At 36.9% G+C, this 21,854-nt stretch overlaps 1 protein-coding gene across 1 annotated transcript in view; it reads right to left on the bottom strand.

Moving 5' to 3' along the window:
- PCLO (piccolo presynaptic cytomatrix protein) overlaps positions 1–21,854 on the bottom strand; it is a 356,197-nt gene that overhangs the window by 189,261 nt on the left and 145,082 nt on the right. The window contains exon 4 of the mRNA XM_069850050.1: positions 3,786–5,009. Coding sequence (XP_069706151.1) covers positions 3,786–5,009 — 1,224 coding nt within the window. The remainder of the gene's footprint in view (positions 1–3,785; positions 5,010–21,854) is intronic.

Raw genomic sequence — 21,854 nt, 5'->3', positions numbered from 1 at the left:
GATAAGACTGTTTAAAGTCAGCAAATGCAACCTTTTTAACTAATACTAAAACCAGTCTAATGTAGGATGCATTTGTACTATTCTAGTGGCACTTCTTCAGTGTCAATACTTCATACAACTATTTTGGGTTACAGGTTTTTGCTTTAGAAGCATTATCTATTCCTAATATCTACTTCCTAATTTCTAAAATTCTTATTGGAAAATATAAAACTTTGTGCTTGATGAAGTCCTATTAGTTATCAAATTAAGTCAAAACATTATTAAAAGAAAACTGAGATAAAAAAAGACTTGTCAGTTTTCAAAATTATGTATAACTAGCCGGATTACATTCTGTTGCACAGAACAGAAATTTTATTTTGCAAAGGAACTCATTATTTTTAAAAGGTCATTCTGTTTATAGAAGAAACAGAGATATTGACATTATCTAAAAAGAAGATTCAGAGACTGAAAAAAGACTTTAGCTGATAATCTATATTTGAAATTTACATTATTGAAATCAAACATTTTAGTTCTGTCCAGAAAAGGTGCTTACAGATAAGCCTTGACTTCTGTACTTTGGCTCCCTGGTCTCTGTTTTGTCATTAATGGCATGTGTTAGAATAATGATGTCAATTCACGATACATTAATTTCTATTTAGTTACTCAACCTAAGCACATGATCATTCCTCAGTAAACGTAAGAACGTAGCAATTAGGGCACTTATATAATATAGCTGATATCTTGAAAACATGTCCAATTTACACCCTGGTAAAGTGTTCATGTGGATATGATCAACTACTTATATGTTAATTTGTGAGTGCCAAGATGACGGGTTTTGTTTTACACTGATAAATTCAATGTCATAACTGTTCAAAATTTCAAGTCATCTTTGTTAAAACAGCTAAACGCTACTGTGTGTATGAATAGTCAGTACTACAAGATGATTTATCAGGAAAAGAACCTGTAAATTATGAGCAGTCTGTTTATTCTTTAAAATATTTTTAATAACTAAAAATTAGTGAAAGAAATGTTTTGAAAACAAAACTAGCTTCATGATACCTGAAATTATACTTTGAGACGCAGATATTTAAAAATGTTTCAATACTTAAGTAATTTTTGCTTCAAAGGATACCAGATCTCTAAACGTGGTATCTGTGATTTTCACACACCATTCTACTGATTGTACTAGATCAGAAACTTAACCTTTCCATGTCTTTAGAGTATTGTTGGGATGTTGTTGTGAAAAATGAAGGCTGTATTATTTACTTATCTCTATGGAATACTACATGTCAGTAATTATCATTTGCACAAATTTGGATATAAAATAGCATGAGCAGTTTCTCAACTGCAGAATGTACTAGATTTTCCCTCACGTTCCTATTTAAAAATACATAGAATCATAGAAGAGTTTGAGTTGGAAGGGACCTTAAAAATCACCTAGTTCCAACCCCCCTGCCATGGGCAGGGACATCCCACTAAATCAGGCTGCCCAAGGCCCCACCCAACCTGGCCTTGAGCACCTCCAGGCCATCCATAAATTCCCTTGGCAACCTGTTCCAGTGCCTCAGCACTCTCCTGGTGAAGAAATTCCTCCTTATGTATAGCCTAAATCTGCCCCTCTCCAGTTTACACCCATTCCACTTCATCCTATCACTGCAAGCCTTTGTGAACTGTCCCTCCCCAGATTTCTTGTAGCTCATTCAGGTACTGGAAGGTCGCTAGAAGATCTCCTTGGAGCCTTCTCTTTTCCCGGCTGAGCAACCCCAACTCTCAGCCTGTCCTCATAGAGAAGATTCTGTCCTGAAATACATGTAAAATGTATTCTTCGATGTCTAGATATTGTTCTTTACCCACTGAAATGGAATCAATGGGTGATATCTAAAAGTGTTACCGCCTCTTCCAATTTAGTCACATGCTCTCTTGAGAAAAACTGTATCTAGTAATGTTTGATGTGTAGCATGGAGAATATTAAAATACTTCAATAAATAAAAATGATATAAAAAAGAGTTATTTCTGTGAAGTAAAAATCTAGGTGAAGGACCAGCTTTATTTTTAATTCTGAACAATTTGAGATGCTTCGTTTTAAGAATAGTTTTTCTGTTTAAAAATAGTTCTGGCTTGTATTTCAGAGTGTTCTAATTTTAAAAATACTTAAAACTAGATACTTTTTTTTTTATTATTCATGAAACTTCTGCTTTATAATCTTTAGCTAGGCATGCATCAAGGTCTGATAAGAAGACCAAAAGCAAGATGATTCCTATTTATGTTATTAACTCATTAAGTCTGATTCCATTTAGAAGGCATCAGTTAAATAAGAGTGAAATATATGTGTGCCACATTAGAAATCACTAATTAACCTACATTTAAAATCTATCACTATCAGAAAAGGAAATTCAATATATGTATTTCAAATTTGTTTAGAGTATAATATGCTTTCACCTCCTTATAGAGATCTCCTTATGGCCAGACAGGACTGAAACTAGCATTTGATGAAAATTTTCCCTTACAAATGATTTTCCACAGGTAACTCCCCCCAAATGTTAACAACACTAGCAAAATCCTAAGTTTACTACTTAGATTATCTGATATGGATTTAAAAAATCTCCAGAAGTGAGAATATGTGAACCAAATTAAGTTTACTTTTCTTAGGAAGTCCTGCAACAGTTTCTTCTGTTTGAGATACAAAATCAATACAGGATTTTCATAGATTTTCTATTTCTTCCTTCCAGAAGGGAGGATTTCTGTCTATGATACTCTGAGCACAATTCAGAGATTCCATTTGTACAACCAGGTGACATCACACATCTAGATACTATCAAAAGGAGGAAACAAAACATGCGATTCCTTCAGACTGGAAACTTGTTTTATAAAAACGATAGGATTTTCTATGGCAAAATTTCAGAATATTTTTCTGTCCAAATATCTTGGTTATCATAAAAGGAATAAAACACCACCAACAACAACAAAAAAACCCACCCGCTTTGATCTTTTTAACTGTGATTCTTTGAAAACATAATTTTGGCAAAGATCAAATACTTTCCCTAAACCTAGTTCTACTTTCACAACGTAATAATCATCACCAAATTTGCAGTTCTGATAGAAAAAAAAAGAAACAGCATTTATCATTTCTCAACAAATTGTGTAGATTATTCACTTCAGCTGATAAAGTGAACTGTTGGCGACTTCACATCCAGAAAATGCACTTATTTAAGGAATGTAGACCTCTAGTATGTGCTATCTTAAACTCATCCATTCATCTAACTTGAGAACTTACCAAGAACTCGACTTAAAAGTACTTGTCCATGTGAGATAAGCAAATGAAATGGTAAGAATATGTAAAGATTTCATACTTTAAAATGTTAAGGCATCACGAAGGACTACTGAAATGTTTCTTACATTTTGGTATTGCAAAACACTGTACACTTTACCATCAGAGATTATTCTCTTTTGGGACTAGGAACTATGAAAACACTTCAATTTGAACAATTAAAGTTCAGAGAGTCTACAGAAGCAGGTAAATAAATCGTAAGTATTGCAAAAATTATTAAACAGGAACTTTGCCTTAGTTTCATCTGCTTAAGTGCTTGAGACTGAAAAATCATGCAAGAAGTATTGAGAAGTTGCATGTAGAGCACAGGAATAACTGGTGAAACTTTCACTCAATGGGAGACATTGATTTTATCATTTAGAATCATCCCTTATAGAGAATAACAATAAGGAGCAGGAAGACATAAAAGAGAGGGTCTATCAGGATCAGATTCTCAATTGTAGCAAGGGAGAAGGGTTGGAAGGACAAATCTACTTACTATTTTTTCTCTCACTGCTTCCACATGGTCAGTTCTTGGCAAAGGTGTTGTTTTATCAGGAATCTCTTTTTCCTGAGCTTTTTCGGCTTTCAAAACTATTTGTGAAAACCCAGCTGCCAAATCCTCTTTCATAACATCATCTAGCTTCTTAGCTTCCAGTTCTTCATAAGGTGTTTCAACTCCTGCTTTCTGTTCAGCAGCAATGTCTGTAGTTTCAGCTGTAATTTGTTCTTTTTTGTCCTCTGGGTGTGGTGTGCTCTTTTCTGGGAGCAGAGGTTTTTTATCTTCTTCCAATGTGCTTAGGGGTTTCTTTTGGTCTGAACGTATAGTTGCAGGGATTTTATCTGCTGAAAGTGTCTTTGACAGTTTCCCTTGCTGAAGATTTGATTCTTCTTCTTGAGTTTGCTGTTGGATTTTCTCTACTGATGAAGTTTTCATGATTTTCTGAAGTTGAAGTTTGGTATCATCTTTCTGAATTCCATGTTGGATTTTATCAACTGAAACTGCCTTTGACATTTTGACCTCCTGAATTTGTGCATCTTCCTTCTGAGCTGCAGGTTGGATTTTGTCAGCTGATAGTGCCTTCGCCATTTTTACCTGTTGGAGTTTTGGGTCTTCTTTTTGAATTCCGTGTAAAATTTTATCAGCTGAGGGTGTCTTTGCCAATTTTGCCTCTTGCAATTTTATGTCCTCCTTCTGAACTCCATGCAAAATTTTATCAGCTGAAGATGTTTTTGCCAGTTTTCCCTCTCGAAATTTTGCATCCTCCTTCTGAACTCCATGCAAAATTTTATCAGATGAGGCTGTCTTTGTCAGTTTTGTCTGCTGGACCCTTGTGTCTTCCTTCTGAGAAACACGTTGAATTTTATCAGCTGAGGGCATCTTGACAAGTTTTCCCTGCTTAAGTTTTGCATCTTCTTTTTGAATTCCTTGTTGGATTTTATCAGCTGATAATGTTTTTTCTAGTCTCCCCTGCTGAGGTTTTGGAACTTCCTTCTGAACGCCTGGTTCTTCTTTTGGTTTTGCTGCTGCTGGAGTAGGTGGTGTGGAAGTCTTCTGAGGGGAATGTGAGGCAGCAGGCACAGGCTGTTTTTGAGGAGTACCAGGTGGTTTGGATACTGATTGTGGAGGGCCTGTTTTCGGAAGTGGCATCTTGCCCATATCCCCAAGTTGTCCAGATACTGCTCTTTGGGTCTGGCAGTTTAAGCAGAGCCATTCCTGTACCTGCAATACAACAAAAATATGAAGTTACTTATTTGCAAATAAGTTACTTATTTGTAAAAGTTACTTATTTCAACAGAAAATCATACAAGTTTTCAACTGATACAGTTGAATCTTCTTATTTGAATGATTTGCATACTGAGAAGTTATTTTCTTTGTTCATTGCTCTTGCAGGAAGATCCATAACACTTTTCTAACAGAAATGAAGCAAGTAATGTTCCAGAAAGCAAAGTATAAAATTACACTGCAGGAGTTAACAGCAATTACATCGTTCCAAAGTACAGATGATCTTTCTGCACAAAGTATGTTTATAAATTTCTAACATCTATTGTTTTCTAAACACTCAATAGTTCTTTTAATTTTGTAAATCTGAGTAAAAAGGGACCAACTGTGAGTCATGGCTCTTTGTGTTTCTCTTCAGAGAAAGGTAAAACTCCCCTCTTCAATTCAGTGTATTAATGCATAAATTTAATAGAACAGTAACCACAAAGGAAGATCACCTGTCTGCTCTCTTTGCTGCTAAATCCCTGCTGCACACTGGCTTCTGTTACTCTTCTTCCCAGAAAATCAGAAAAAAAAGACAAATGCTTATATCTGTGCAACAGATCTAGTTGCCAGTTGCCTAGCTACTACATGAGAGGAGTAATAAGACTGTTTCCAGTGGGATTTGGAGTATAGTTTCTTCAGAATAGCAAAAGGAAATTTTAAACACAGGAAAATACTGAAAGGAAAGAAAAAGCCCAGAATCTTCTGTACTAGAATAGAAATGAAGCTCTACTTCACTAGCGCAAAATGAGCTTCACTGGAGGATGACAAGACTGCTGTACATTAAAATCTTTGTACGCTTGTTTTTAACTCCTTTTACTTTAAGACACAAGTCCTCATCAATACAGCTACTCTATTTCTCTAATTTAGAGAATTTAGTGCCATATGGAATGTGAAGCAAAATTGTCTTATTCATAATTATAAATGGTAATACTGGTGACAATACTAACATAGCATGAATAACTAATCAGTTGTATACCACTGAATATTTCAGAATATCCAGCAGTATATAATCAGTTGCTCAGAAGATGTGGTATTTAGACAGAAGAATGGGTATCTGGCAAAAGTGCCCTACTCCATAAACGCTCATGCATTTTATAGTAACAAATAATACAGTGATACAATAAATGAGGTAACACCAAAAGCAAAGATGAGAACTCCAGCTCTGACCCTGCCAGCTAAGAATGCCTGAATGACAGAGGTGTCATTGATCATCTTTTTTCACCATCATCAGGCTCTCTGACTCCATGTAACCAGCTTTATTGTTAAGTGTAAAGAGGGGTCTAACTCCAACAAACGCACTGGCAGGTTTTCCTACCAAAAGTTCTTACTTTGTGATGCCAGCATGTTGTCATTGATGTGGCATTTCTCACAGATAGGTGTTGGTCAAGACAGAACCACTTTGGCTTATCAAGATAGTTAACCAGAAGTGAGGCATCCCTTTATTAATCTCTAATGATGGAGAACAACTGATCTGCTTTCACATCCCAGTCAGGATATTTATGAGCACATTGGTGCTTAGTAAAGTTTCTGTGCACAGGCACCAGAAACGCAAGAACACTCAAATTATCATTCAGGTCATCTAGCAGCTTCCTTCTGTATTTATTATTCTCCTTTTATAGAAAAGGACCAAACTAGTGAGTACTAGTAATTGACACAAATAAATATTTATTAGAAGTATTGGGCCATATTGTTGCAATAAATGTGTTTATCGACTGAATCAGCTGTCTCCAAATGCAATGAAGCCTCTAATAGTTACTATACCCTTTGCAACCCCAAACTGAATGTGGCACTGTATCAGACTATTAAATATGATTTAGGTTTAGTTTTTCATTTTCTTTTTTTTTTTTGTGGAAAAAAAAGCGTTAAAACAAAGTCCTTCAGGGAACATTAACCTCCGTAGGACTTAAAGTGCTCCAACTACACATCATTTGTCTGGGAAGCACTAATTAAGAAATACAAATAAAACTAACATATTTTTTAAAGAATGTGTAAAATGTAGTTTCTTTTCTTGCAAATATTTCTGTTGGAGGGGTTTATCTTCATTTTTTTAACAATAGTTTCCTCCTTTTTTTATGGGCAGCAATGGAAGCCATAAGTATGTTGTGAACTATTTTTATGAACTTAAAACAGAGGTAATACATCAGGAAACAAATTTGGCCCGCAGAAAATAGTAATGTTAGCATTATCAGGTGTCTGTAAGTGACTAAACAAATTAAATAATATTTACCATAAATTAACTACAGAAAAAAAAGACCTAATTCTATGATTTCCTGGATTCTTTTCTTATAAAGATTGTAAAGACCGCTACAGAAAGTTGACTAGATAATTATAACAGTAATTTCATTAAATTTATTGGAGGGTCCAAAAGCTTTTAAACCCACTAAGAAGGGGGTGGGTTTTGCCTTCTCTAATCAGCCTGACAAGTACTCATTTCACAATGTAATCAGAAGTAATATTACTATTATTTGCAGTAGCAAACATTCTGTCAGCACAGGGCATGGGAATAAGACAATACTTAAATGTTATCAAGTTTTTCAGAATGTAGCCTTAGTAATCTTTAATTTCATAAAAATGTAATTAAGTGGCTTCTACTATGAAATAATCAATGGTTCCAGAATTTGCTGAATTTCACATACATGCTATATAGGTATTATCAAAGAAAAAGTCACTTTATATATTAAATGCACATATGCTCACAGTACCATTTGTTTCTGATATAATTTCCGTTTATTTCTTTTAAATATATTCATATCTTGTTTCTATGGTCTCTATGTTTGTTTCTTTTCTATGCATCTACATTAGGTTTTTATTACTTCTCCTAGCTCTGCTAGTTATGTAGATCCCATTTAATACCTCTTCAACTGCAGCCTACTCACTCCTCATATACCTGTTTTTCCTCAGATTCATCAAGTCACTTCCTTTTCCTCATTTAAATCCTCCTCAGACTCAGTTCCTTGAACTGCTGATAATAACTTTAGCAACTTTAGTGACAGTATTAAGTATTTAAAAAAACAGTTATCCAGTCACTGTTTCCTCTCAGTTTTTCTTAATGTCCCTATTCTGTCTTTTTTTACTGAAGTAAATTTCTTCAACTCGAGGACTGTGCCTTGTGCTGAGCACATAGTTGAGCAAGTCTCTTAAAAAAGAAAATGTTGACAATTAACATGAGCAAAGGAAGGTGATGAGGGACTTGGTAAACTGAAATGAATTTTGTCAAGAGATGGAAGTCCTGCTTCTCTGCCATACTGATGCAAGTGATGCTAGTGAAATGACTTGGAATTGTCCAGAGGCATAGAGATTTAATAAACCTTGCTGTCATCCTTGGATTTTTGGTAAATCTGCACCTATTTACCACTTCATTTTTTTAATGTTGCTATATAGGCATAGTAAATACTTCTCCCAAGCTCTGTTTTAAATTCCAGTCTAAGTTTTTATAATTATGTGGATATTTGACTATAAAAGAGCCTATAAAAATCTTCTTCTATCTCCAGCCCTCTAGCTCTTGATTCTCTGTCAGGATAGTTCTGTGTAAAATAAAATTTTGTACCATGAAGTCATATGGTTCAGTTTTAGACTTGTCTTTTCCTCAGTTAACCTCATGCCCTAAATGCAAGCTGTTCCCTAAGGCTATCTTTTTAGTTTGCCTGTCATCCCAAATTTATTAGGACTTGGGAAATGGACATCATCTTCTTTCAGCAGTCTTTACTAGATAAATCTGCTTAGTTCTTTACAGAATTCCTCACACCCTTTGGTTCCTGTATTGGCAGTAGATGCTATTATTGGCATCACAAGTGATATTAACGCCATTTGATATTCTGGACCCATGGAACTCTCCCTGTGTTTTCAGCAATACGTTACAATAGCTGTTTCACAATGTTCACCTCATTGCATTTTGTAATAAACAAATGTCATCATGAAAAGGGCATACATCTAACATGCATTGTGATTGTCTGTTTTTCAGGTGTCATGCAGGAGCCCAGGCATTACAGTTCCTTTGCTTTTGTATCTGCATATCACAATGTTAGATAATTTCAAGTTGAAAATAATAGCTCAAATAATCCATGTTCCTGACAGTCAAGGATTAATTACTGCAGCATGCTGATAAATTCATTACTCACACTTGGCAAACACCAATTGGTAAACCAGAGTTTTACTTTTACTGAAAGTAACTCAAAGTACTTAATATATTTAAGAAGGTGAAAACAAATGTTTCTTCCTATAAAACACCTCTAAGCTATTTTAGAAGGCAAATTCTTTAGTTTCATTTAGATACCAATCAATCAAATACTTCCTTTGTCATGATCTTATCTTTATCCCTTTCTAATTGTTCCTTCATACAGTTATCAGTAAACCAAAAATCATAAAACCAACACAGGACTGAAAAAAGCATTAAGAAATAAATCTCTGAAAAATTAATACTCTTCTGATTTCACTATCTAAAATAATAACATTGCAAAACAAAATCTTTATCAAAAACATATATTGATCATAAAAGCTCAATATATGTATGAAAAGAAAGATACGGTTTTTCTTCCTAATTACCTTATAAACAAAACAAGAGGAGAAATAATGCAAGCAGTCACTAAAATATTTTTCCTATAATCCAAATTTGTTGTCTTCTTTTTATTAGGTGTAGATTTGCCTATGTTTTTAAGAAAACATAATAATACATTTAAAAGTAAGATATCTCTGATATAAATATTAATATAAACTAGTTGTTCTAGGATTCTAAGATTGTTTTTCTTGAGATGTTTATTTTAATTGATTGTTTTTATTTTCACAAACTTCTACAGAATGTTTTCAAGATCTCATATGAATAAGCTTTTAATGAAATAATAGAAAAATATGAATTTATAATATGAATAGTATAAAAGTATGGTCCATATAATATGTGCTTTAATCTCAAATTTTTGGAATAGTGAGATTGAATAGAAGCAAATAGCAACAGGAAGTGAGCACACAGAATAGAAATCATGATACTGGATGTGAAAATGCATGATCATAGCCTAATAGTATTCATTAAAGTATACTGGCATAAGAAAGCCAAATCGAGCAGCTATGAATAATACGTAATCCACCCAAACCAAGCAACACACAGTTTACCCATATCCAAGTCACATCCACTGCTATTTAATTTGTAGAAGTGTTCCTGGTGACTACAGCTCTGCTAGTCCAATCCAAACCTTTACAAAGTTTTTGCTAATTATTTCATAGAATCATAGAATCATAGAATAACCAGGTTGGAAGGGACCCACTGGATCATGGAGTCCAACCATTCCTATCAAACACTAAACCATGCCCCTTAGCACCTCGTCCACCCACCCCTTAAACGCCTCCAGGGAAGGTGACTCAACCCCCTCCCTGGGCAGCCTGTTCCAGTGCCCAATGACCCTTTCTGTGAAAAATTTTTTCCTAATGTCCAGTCTAAATCTCCCCTGGCAGAGCTTGAGGCCATTCCCTCTTGTCCTGTCCCCTGTCACTTGGGAGAAGAGCCCAGCACCCTCCTCTCTACAACGTCCTTTCAGGTAGTTGTAGAGAGCAATGAGGTCTCCCCTCAGCCTCCTCTTCTCCAGGCTAAACAACCCCAGCTCTCTCAGCCGCTCCTCATAAGACCTGCTCTCCAGCCCCTTCACCAGCTTCGTTGCTCTTCTCTGGACTCTCTCCAGAGCCTCAACATCCTTCTTGTGGTGAGGGGCCCAGAACTGAACACAGGATTCGAGGCGCAGTCTCACCAGTGCCGAGTACAGAGGAAGAATAACCTCCCTGGACCTGCTGGTCATGCCGTTTCTGATACAAGCCAAGATGCCATTGGCCTTCTTGGCCACCTGGGCACACTGCTGGCTCATATTCAGTCGGCTGTCAACCAACACCCCCAGGTCCCTCTCCTCCAGGCAGCTTTCTAGACAGACTTCTCCTAGTCTGTAGCACTGCACAGGGTTGTCGTGCCCCAAGTGCAGGACCCGGCATTTGGCCTTGTTAAACCTCCTGCCATTGGACTCTGCCCAGCGGTCCAGCCTGTTCAGATCCCTTTGCAGAGCCTCCCGACCCTCCAGCAGATCGACACTTCCACCCAGCTTAGTGTCGTCCGCAAACTTGCTAAGGGTGCACTCGATGCCTTCATCCAGGTCATTGATGAAGACATTGAACAGGGCTGGACCCAGCACTGAGCCCTGGGGAACCCCACTTGTCACTGGCCTCCAGCTGGATTTCACACCATTTCCCACCACTCTCTGGGCCCGGCCATCCAACCAGTTTTCCACCCAGGAGAGTGTGCGCCTGTCCAGGCCAGAGGCTGACAGTTTCAGAAGCAGAATGCTGTGAGAAACTGTGTCAAAGGCTTTACTGAAGTCCAGGAAGACCACATCCACAGCCTTTCCCTCATCCAGTAGCCGAGCCACTTTGTCATAGAAGGCGATCAGGTTTGTTTGGCAAGACCTGCCTTTTGTGAACCCATGTTGACTGGGCCTGATCACCTTGTTCTCTTGCATGTGCTTCATGATAGCACTCAAGATCACCTGCTCCATGACTTTCCCTGGCACTGAGGTCAGACTGACAGGCCTGTAGTTTCCTGGATCCTCCCTGCGACCCTTCTTGTAGATGGGCACAACATCAGACAGCCTCCAGTCCAGTGGGACTTCCCCAGTGAAAGAAGGTTGAAATTAACCATGTGATGAAGAAAAGTTCCCTATATTAAAAGGCAATATGCATTTACTGGAGGAAGACTGTGTCAGATAAACCTTTTATTTTTTTCTTGGATAGTATAATTTATTCTACAGGTAAACATGGAACGATTACATATTGAGCATACTTGGATACAAGAACAATTAGTGAACCTGTGTCACCATGAAATGGTTATTAGAGAAACTGACAGGTAGGGAAAATACCCCACATATCCTATAAAGGGAAATTACCCTACATTCTTCTGAAGTTTTAGTTAGTTATTTTTATTGCTTTGGAAGCCTTCACATCCTCCTGCCCTGGAGGGTTATATTGTAACATAAGGCCAGAGTCACTCTTCCTCTTGTGAAGCTCCTGTCTTGCTTATTACTGAATGACTCTTCACAAACAGGAGAAGGACCTCTCAAAACCCTTATCCCAGAGGTTCAGATGTCTACAACGCAAGGCCTAGTTTGGTGCAGCAAAACCGTGAGTTCTCAACTCAATTTTACTGTCTGTTTAAATGTGCGAAGGTGTTTGAGAGAAAGCCAGGTGATGAAAATAATTTAAAAAAAGCCAAAAATGCCCAAAACCAAGAGTAAACCAATAGAGTGCCTTTGGAAGAAGAAATCAAGAATACTGACATTAAGAGGTACTACACCAAAATAAAAATACACAGAGTGGATGGCACTAGTCATGGTTGGTTTGTCTGTCCCAAGGAGCAGGAGAATTTGATGCTTCCTAACCTGACTGATGACAACTTGACCAGCAAATACTATTCAAGGGCCTTAATAAGGTGGTGAATATATTAACAGTACTTCAGACATATCTGTTTTCTGTGTATATCCATCAATAAATAATTGGTCTGTACTTCTAAAGTCTGTACATCTTCTATGTTGAGTCTCCCTGCATACGGTAGACATTGCCTGAACAAAATGACACAGAAAGTGAAGGTTACATTCCCAGCTAGAATGGGAATTCAAATCCCACACAGACTGAGGATTCAGATATCCTGTCATTAATGGAAATATTCAAATTGCTAAACTTACATCTAAAAAAAGTTAACACCAAACAGAAGGACATAGGTATTCAAAGCATGACCCACAAATCAGACTGTAGACCTGGCAGGGTGAAAAAATACAAAAAGAAATGAAAAACCACACACACTCTTCTCTATCCAAAAACTCTTAGGCAGAAAGTAACTGATTAGGCAGTTGGCTTGGCAGAGAAAGGGTCCACAGTTGAGCCATTATGGTGTCCAGAATTAGGAAAATATTGAATAGTTTTCATTGATCATAGGCAGTTTTCCAGAATAATTCTCCTGAATTAATATACATAATTTTTTGTCTAAAATGTCACTCAGGACCTCATACACATCTTTAGATTTCACCCCAAGTTAAGAAATGACATGCAAACTAATGCTTAGTCAGATGGCTGATTTTTGGAGAAGGGGTTAGAAGAATATGGCTAATTCAACTCACAGAAATTAATCCCATGTATATGACATATAGAAGGAAAAGTATACTGGCTGCAAACCAAATGGATATAAAATGCACATGGATAAGTTCAGGTTTGAAACTAGAAGACCTTCCTTGTCATCGGTAATTTGCACTTAGGACTATGATACAACAGGAGTCATCATACGGAGAAATACAGCTGATTTCAATATATGATGTGATTGCCAACAAACTGACTGAAAGTATGATGAAATCCTCACATTTTTACCGATTATATTCCTGTAATAGTACTCATGAACAGAACACATTATATTATTAGCATTAAATAGATTCATATCATTTAGCTGACTACAAGCGTCAAGGTACCTCTCAGCCACCAAAGAGAGATCACGGAAGTCCAAAAAAAACTGGTTCAGGCAAATGTGAAGCATCAACTTAAAACAGAAAACAGCAAAAATTCCTGCAGAATAAGGAAAGGATAATTTTTTAGTTTGAGAATGCTTTTTTGTTTATTTGTTTGAAGTCGCAATCAAGATGAGATTGTTAGCTGAATAATGCAAAAAGATGAGCAGCTTTTATCTCCTTGTCAAATAAAGGCTTTCTGTATGCAGTTGAGGAAGACCAAGTTATCTCCGCATCTCAGTTTATTGTCAATAATTGACAAGCTTACTTTTAAGCCATCACAACTATTTAATAAATTATTTTCAACTGTTTTCATTGCAGAGTTGTGTTTCTACCTAGTCACCACTGCTTACGTGACTTATTGAAGTATACATTAAAAGTTACAAAAACTGACATGACTAAAAAAGGATTTAACAGATTTATTTCTGTTGCCACTGGAGAGCCAATATAGCAAAATTGAGTAAGAGTTTCTACCCGTTTTTCCTGTATGCATCACTAGAAATATTTGCTGTACACTTCCCGGCTGTGCGTAGCTATTATGCAGCTCAGTTATGGTATACACGAGAGTCACTAAAGATTTTGGTCAGTGTGTTGGAAGATACAATTAATATCAAAATAAGGTTAGTATCAAGCTTACTTCTTTTTATACCGACTCTGATGTGCAACAGAAACCTAGAAAACAATACCAAAGAAATTATGTTTAACCTTTGTCTGTTAAAAGGCATTGTTTCTGCACTACTGGTGTATGTAAAATTGTGATACCTTAGTATATAGTCTGCTTGATGAGATGTCATTTCTGTGTGCTGCTTTAAGTCACTCTGTATTTTTTTACTTGGTGTCTGGTGGGCAGCAGTAAAAGTGAATTCTTTTTTATTCCATGCTGCAGTCCATGATCATCTGTCTTGGACAATGGGAATTCTAATCATTACTGAGCTAAATGAAGTGGTTCTAATAAAAGAAATCTTAAATTTCTAAAGGTTGGTTTACCTTGCCATCTGTAGAATAAAATATTTTGGAGTAAAGCTGCCATTAAATCCCTTAAAAATTACTACTTTTTTTTCTTCCTTCGGTTGCTTTAAACATCTTCCAGCATCTCTTAACCACAATATATTTCATGTTTTTAGATGGAGAAAGAAACATCGCAAAATATTAGAAGATTTAATAAAATCACATAAATTTACGTTTGTTGGAATTGCTGCATTATTATTCAATGCAGTCTAACTGAACACTTATTCCTTAGGCTATTAAATCTTATTTGTAGCTTAGCATTGATTAAAATACTGAGGCAGGCACTACTTAATCAGGTGAGAGGGCAGTATTTCCACTAAACTGTGGATATGTATTGTGTGGACAATTATAATTGTGCTTGGTAACTTCTACCTTCAATGGAGAAAACTAAGAATATTTAGAAGCCAGTAAATCTCACCTATCATAGGACATTAGATAAAAAGACTGGCACTTTAAAGGTGCCTGTTTGTGTCTACTGATCACAGAATAAGAGTGTAACTGATTAGAACAGTTACTTATGTTTACAGCTGACCTAGGGAATATCACCTTGATTTTTGAGCTGGAAAAAAGAATAAAGATAAATACATAAGAAAGAAAAGAATAAAGCTATAAATGTATAAGTAAGAAAAGAATAAAGATATGACAATGACATAGCATTGATCAGTACAGTGGGTGCATAGCTGCCCCCTCAAAATCTGCTCTGGAGATTTCTGTTGAATGCAGTGACTAAGTGCAACCACTATTTGGATCTTCCCCTCCTTTTGACTTTCCTTATCCTTAATGTCTTCCATTCATGTTTGTGTTTGGCCACTAAAAGAGGCTTTCAGGGACTCTGAATTTCTGAATAAACACATCTTGGATGATGGGCTGAAGACAACAGGTTAAGAGCTCAAGAAGGTGCCAAAAAATCCATCTACCTTTCTGAAGTGTTGGTACATCCCAAGAAATTCTTCTCTACCTTGTTATTATCCAGTCAAACAAAGCCTGATGACCTCGCTTCAACTGCAGTCATTATGTGATTCTGTCAATAGGCTAAAAAACTAATAACCTGGCACCAGAAAGTGTAACATTTTATTCAGTCAGGTGGTTTCAAAATCTAAAATTTTAAAAGAAAAGCCTATTTTAGTGGTAGAGCAACCAACAAGTTATTCCTAATGACCTAAGATTTTGCTTTGGCTCCAGAAAAAATATAAAAAACTCAGGGAACTTTGTCAGCTGCTTTGCTGCTACTAATAATCTCTTGTTTTCTCCCACACCAAGTGTTAAAGGAAGAGAGTTGTAAATACTGTAGCAGATTATCAGAAAAGAACAGAGGAATCAGTGTTTCTCCATGTGTCAGGAATTATCTGCTTAATTTTTATAGGGTTGGGACTGCTTAATATTTCAATCAATTATGAACAGATGAGTTACAAAAAACAACAACACAAGGATGATCAGCTTCCTCAAGTGAAGGCATTCTGAAATTTGTCTTCCCCTACCTTACTTCAAGATACATCACAGCACCTTTAGAAAAAGCTCACATTTTGTGCCTTTTTAACAACTGCTCTGTTGTTTGGGAATTTTTATTTTAGTAATTAAATCTGATAGATAACACGATTTTTACAAGTATGGTGTCTGAGTATGCTTTAATTTCCTTTAGCTATTTTGCTAGAAGCCCCTAGAGGCTTAGAATTATGCTGTCAATGCACAAACCCATATAACTAGTGCATACATCATCACAGACGCAAAAGAGACAGAACTGTTGAAAAAAGCCTGCCTTTTTATTATGGAGGGGTAATATTCCTATACTTGTTTTTACTCTATATCTAGCTGCAGTGTCATGTGTTTATTGTTGATTTTTTTAAATGCACCATTATAATGAGATGACTAATATTCCTCCATTGTATTGGCAAGTTTAACTGTATGGGTGCTGTCACCCAAAGCAAAGAAATGAGCCTTCCTTCTCAGTCTTACACAGAAAAATTCCCATCAAGTATTTACTGCCTCTGGCGACCACTTTTGTTACCGTGGCAAAAACTTTTAAATTTCACTTTTAAATTTCACTTTTAAATAAAAATTTTCCAGATTCTGTACTATGGTTTTGTTTTAGAATACGTACTACCACCTATTTATTTTTGTATTTCCAATATGAACACCTGAGGACTTAGATACATGGAGTGGCATTTAGGTTTGGGTATTGGGTTTTCTGCCAAAGTATAATAACCAATAAATCAACCAAACAAACATACACTACATTTCTTTTTAATTTTCTTTTGCGTTTTTTAAGTCTTTATGATATTTTTGACTAGTGACTTTTACAACAAAATATGCATGAAAATCAGATGTGGATAGCCTTCTGTCCTTACACATCAATGACAACACCATCTTTATATTAAGCAGTCTTCCAATCCACAATGTCTGCCCCAGCATGTTTTCAATATCATTTTGGTATCTCATTTTCCACTCTCAAAAGACATTGGAGATTCAGTATTTCCTTCCAGGGTAAGAATGTAACAATTACATTCATAAACATATTTCAACATATATCTGACAATCATAGTGACATGACAATTGTTGCAATGACATTCTCTTTCAAAGGTTTTTTAAAGGAGATTCCAAATCAGATTACTAAAGCAATTTCTATTTACTTGCAACCATAGCAAATGAACATGCTGTTGTGCATTAATTAGTAGTAGTATATGACCCTTATTTACATAATGTTTAACTTGCTCTGAGAGTATTATATTAGTTATTCCATTTAGATCATATAAATCAAAGAAATCCAAGGCTGTGTTAGTGTCTGAAGTAATGATTTTATAGCAAAAGACAGTTTTAATAACTGGTTATTTACAAAATATTTTACTCTGAGCTTTACTCTGAGTTAGGTCTATATGTATACGTAGAAGCTGAGCAGTCATAGTATGCTCCTTTGTACCCTTTACTATAACAGTCTCAAAGAATAACTGTTTTCTATGCCTTCTAGCAGCTGTATCACTATTCCCCACACAACTGGTCAGCAGAGAGCATAAGTATTCCCATCCCATCATTGCTATTATGTGTTCTGAGCTGACAAAATGTCTAGTGTCACGGATGGCACTAAAACAACAAACAATTTCATCCCCTGAAGAGTTTGCAGTCTATTCAGTCCTCTGTTCAATGCTGACCTTTTTTTGAGAGTCCAGAGAAAATTGTTTTTGTTCAAAAGTTAGGACTGAGCTATAAAACTAGATGAGATTAATTTTGTCGTGAAACGGAGAGCTATTCCTAATGTTTCAGATAGCCTTCTGCTCAGTGGATCTTTATTACATCTCAAAATATATATTTTATGATAAACTACAAATACAACCTCTTTAGCTGAACCCTAATGGATCGTCTTAATAAACACTTCAACCATTCTCTGTAAAATCTTTTTTATTTTGATCATCCTCAATAGAATTACAGAAACAACTGACATATATCATTATTCTGAAAAGTCATTTTGCATTTTGTTTGCTCTTGCAAACCAGTTAATCCTAAAGCTAACACATGTAGTTCATTTCAGTTTTTGCAAAACCAAAAATATCTGCTGAGGCAGATTGAAATGTGTCTGCCTTTTGCTCATATTTAGTCTACTACTGCATGAATAGTCACAGAATCACAGAATCACAGAATAGCCAGGTTGGAAGAGACCCACCGGATCACCGAGTCCAACCGTTCCTACCAAACACTAAACCATATCCCTCAGCACCTCGTCCACCCGTGCCTTAAACACCTCCAGGGAAGGTGACTCAACCACCTCCCTGGGCAGCCTGTTCCAGTGCCCAATGACCCTTTCTGTAAAGAATTTTTTCCTAACGTCTAGCCTAAACCTCCCCTGTCGGAGCTTGAGGCCATTCCCTCTTGTCCTGTCCCCTGTCACTTGGGAGAAGAGGCCAGCACCCTCCTCTCTACAACGTCCTTTCAGGTAGTTGTAGAGAGCAATGAGGTCACCCCTCAGCCTCCTCTTCTCCAGGCTAAACAACCCCAGCTCTCTCAGCCGCTCCTCATAAGGCCTGTTCTCCAGCCCTTTCACCAGCTTTGTTGCTCTTCTCTGGACTCTCTCCAGAGCCTCAACATCCTTCTTGTGGTGAGGGGCCCAGAACTGAACACAGTATTCGAGGAGCGGTCTCACCAGTGCCGAGTACAGAGGGAGGATAACCTCCCTGGACCTGCTGGTCACGCCGTTTCTGATACAAGCCAAGATGCCATTGGCCTTCTTGGCCACCTGGGCACACTGCTGGCTCATATTCAGTCGACTGTCAACCAACACCCCCAGGTCCCTCTCCTCCAGGCAGCTTTCTAGACAGACTTCTCCCAGTCTGTAGCACTGCATAGGGTTGTTGTGCCCCAAGTGCAGGACCCGGCATTTGGCCTTGTTAAACCTCATGCCATTGGACTCTGCCCAGCGGTCCAGCCTGTTCAGATCCCTTTGCAGAGCCTCCCGACCCTCCAGCAGATCGACACTTCCACCCAGCTTAGTGTCATCCGCAATGTCCTTTCTATGAAGAAGGATTTGCATGCTATTCCATATAAGTGGAAGTGGCTGATCTGCTCTCCAAATGGAATGTTATGAAGGAGGATGGAAATACTTTAAGAACAGAAGGTTGGAGGGGTTTTGTTTGTTTTGTTGGGGTTTTATTTGTTTGTGGGGTTTTTGTGGCTTTTTTTTTTTTTTAATCCTAGCTGCATCCAATCTCATGTCATGTAAATTTTAATATTTAACTCAGGAGCTAAAGTTTTGACCCTCATGACTCAAATTCACTCACCAGGCTATAAGACATTACCTCTGGATATGAAGACCATACGAACACCGGATATGGCTGACAACTTTATCTGTTGCTGATTAGGGAGAGAACCTGCAGCAAACTATGCTCCAGACAAAGCTCGCTTCAAGGATGAATTTGAGATGTGCTGAAAGCCTACCCTTAAGTCCAAAGATAAACCTTTCTTAAAATGATAGCCTGAAGTAAGGTCCTAAATCTGTAATGATACACCTAAATAAATAGTCTGATTTTTGAAAGCTATAAATACCTAATGACATTTCCACTCACTCCCATTTTAGAATGTTAGAATAACACTTTATCATTAGATGTGACCATTTTCACTAATAAGAGGCAAATTCCTAAGCTTTGGGGCAATGAAGTCCAAAGTCCAAGCAAATGCAGAGGGAGACATGAGCTGCAAAATGGGAAAACCAAGCTTTCTTAGTGTCTTGGCTTCTGCCTTTGAGATTTATGCCAATTATATCTCAAGAGGACTGTGGTAGACACATTTTAACAAAAACTAATCTTTTATGCACGTCCTACTTACTGATTTTACATTGCACTTTCCTGCCCTTGCACAGCCACACAATAGGAAATAACTGGAAAGATTGTCTTAAAAAGGAATCTGACATTTAGTCGGCAAGATAATCCTGTCAAACATTGTAAGTCAAAGAAAAGGGGAGCATGCCATGTACTTCCATAATTTGGCAAATATGTACGCAAAGAATTAAAACATTTTTTCCTTCAAAAACTTTAGACCAATATTCATTAAAAATTCCTCTCAATATTTCTTACAGATACATGCTTGCAATCCATTTAAAAGCACAACATGCTGTGTTGCTACAGTTTGACTTAATGCAAATGTTTTCTTGTCATCTAATGTGCAAATAAATCCTATATACTCCAGCAGTCATGCATAACAGGATTGAGCTTACTTTCAAGAGACACCATGAGGACAATTTTGCAAAAAAATACCAAATAATCTAAACACATGTAATTCTGCCCAGAACAAATGTACAGCTAACTCTCAATATTGATATGAACTATAAGAGGAAAAGGAAGGTTTTTAGCTGCCAGGAAAATATCCACAAAACAACCCAAAGTCAGAGAAATGAAGAGACTTAACTTTTCTATCTCATTAGAGTTACAAATCAGTGGGAGTTTCTTGGAAGTAAGTAAAAGGAAGGCCCCAACACATAGAGTTGAGCTATGGTAAGAGTACTCAGTTTCCCAATGGACTTGGAATGCCTGTTAATAAGACACATGCACTATGCTATTATCTCATGCTGAAACTTCAAAGACAGGGTAAAACCTCAAACTATTTAATCCACAGAATCCAGGAGTGCATTCATAAAATGCATAAATTTAAAAATACTTGTATTTCATAATGAAAAATCTGTTTCTTTAAGACTGAATAAGTTTTAATCAAAACTCCACAAAACAAAAATACCAAATCTTTCCAATCTCCTGGAATTCTAGATTAATTACTTGAAGATTATTTGGTTTAAACCTATAAAATTAAGCTTTTGCTGTCTCAAAATACACACACTTTAGTGACTATGAAGAGGGGAAAAAAGGCTACACAGACAGCAAGAAATAAAGTGCCTTCAAAATGATCTCCCTGCAGTCCTCAGTTGCTTCTACACTACTCTTTGGTATCTCCAGAAGAATAAAGAATACTTTAATACTAACTACACAATTATTTAGCTAGTTAAGATGATTCCATATTTCCCTTTGATGAGAAAACAAAGGACCCCTCCCTTCATGAAGAGGTTAAATCATTGAGCTAAGTCATACATGTATAAGTGACACACTTATTTAGTCATGAAAATAGTTTCCATATTAAAGTAGACAGAACTCTATAACAATAATGCTAAAAAATTAAATAATATGGCTGTACTTATTTTTATATCACACCATTTCCATTTATATTTTAGAATCACATCATAGAATCACAGCATCATTTAGGTTGGAAAAGACCTTTAAGATCAAGTTCAACTGTAAATCTAACACTGCCAAGTCCACCACTGAACCACATCTACATGTCTTTTAAATACTTTCAGGGATGCTGACTCAAACGTGCTCCAGCTCCTCAATGCCTTTCTTGTAGCGAGGACTAAACATGGAATTCCAAGTATGACCTCACCAGTGCTGAGTAGGGGGCATGGTCACTTCCCTACTCCTGCTGGCCACACTATTTCTAACAAAGGCCAGGATGTTGTTGGCCTTCTTGGCCACCTGGGCACACTGCTGGCTAATATTCAGACTGCTCCTGGCCAACACTCTCCAGGTCCCTTTCCACCATACAGATTTCCAGCCACTCTTCCAAAGTCTGTAGCATTGTGTAGGGTTGTTTCAGCCCAAGTGCAGGACCCAACACTGGATGTTGTTGACCCCCATACAGTTGGCCTTAGTCCATCAATTCAGACTGTCCAGATCACCTGATCTTAAATTATACTTACTGGTTTTGTACCTTATGTTAGATTTAACAAACCGTATTATTGTGCTTAACTTTA

Source organism: Phaenicophaeus curvirostris, chromosome 1 (genome assembly GCF_032191515.1).
Source record: "Phaenicophaeus curvirostris isolate KB17595 chromosome 1, BPBGC_Pcur_1.0, whole genome shotgun sequence".
In the NCBI taxonomy this organism is placed as follows: Eukaryota; Metazoa; Chordata; class Aves; order Cuculiformes; family Cuculidae; genus Phaenicophaeus; species Phaenicophaeus curvirostris.
Note: the sequence above shows the minus strand (reverse complement) of the source record. Positions and strands in the feature narration are given on the sequence as shown.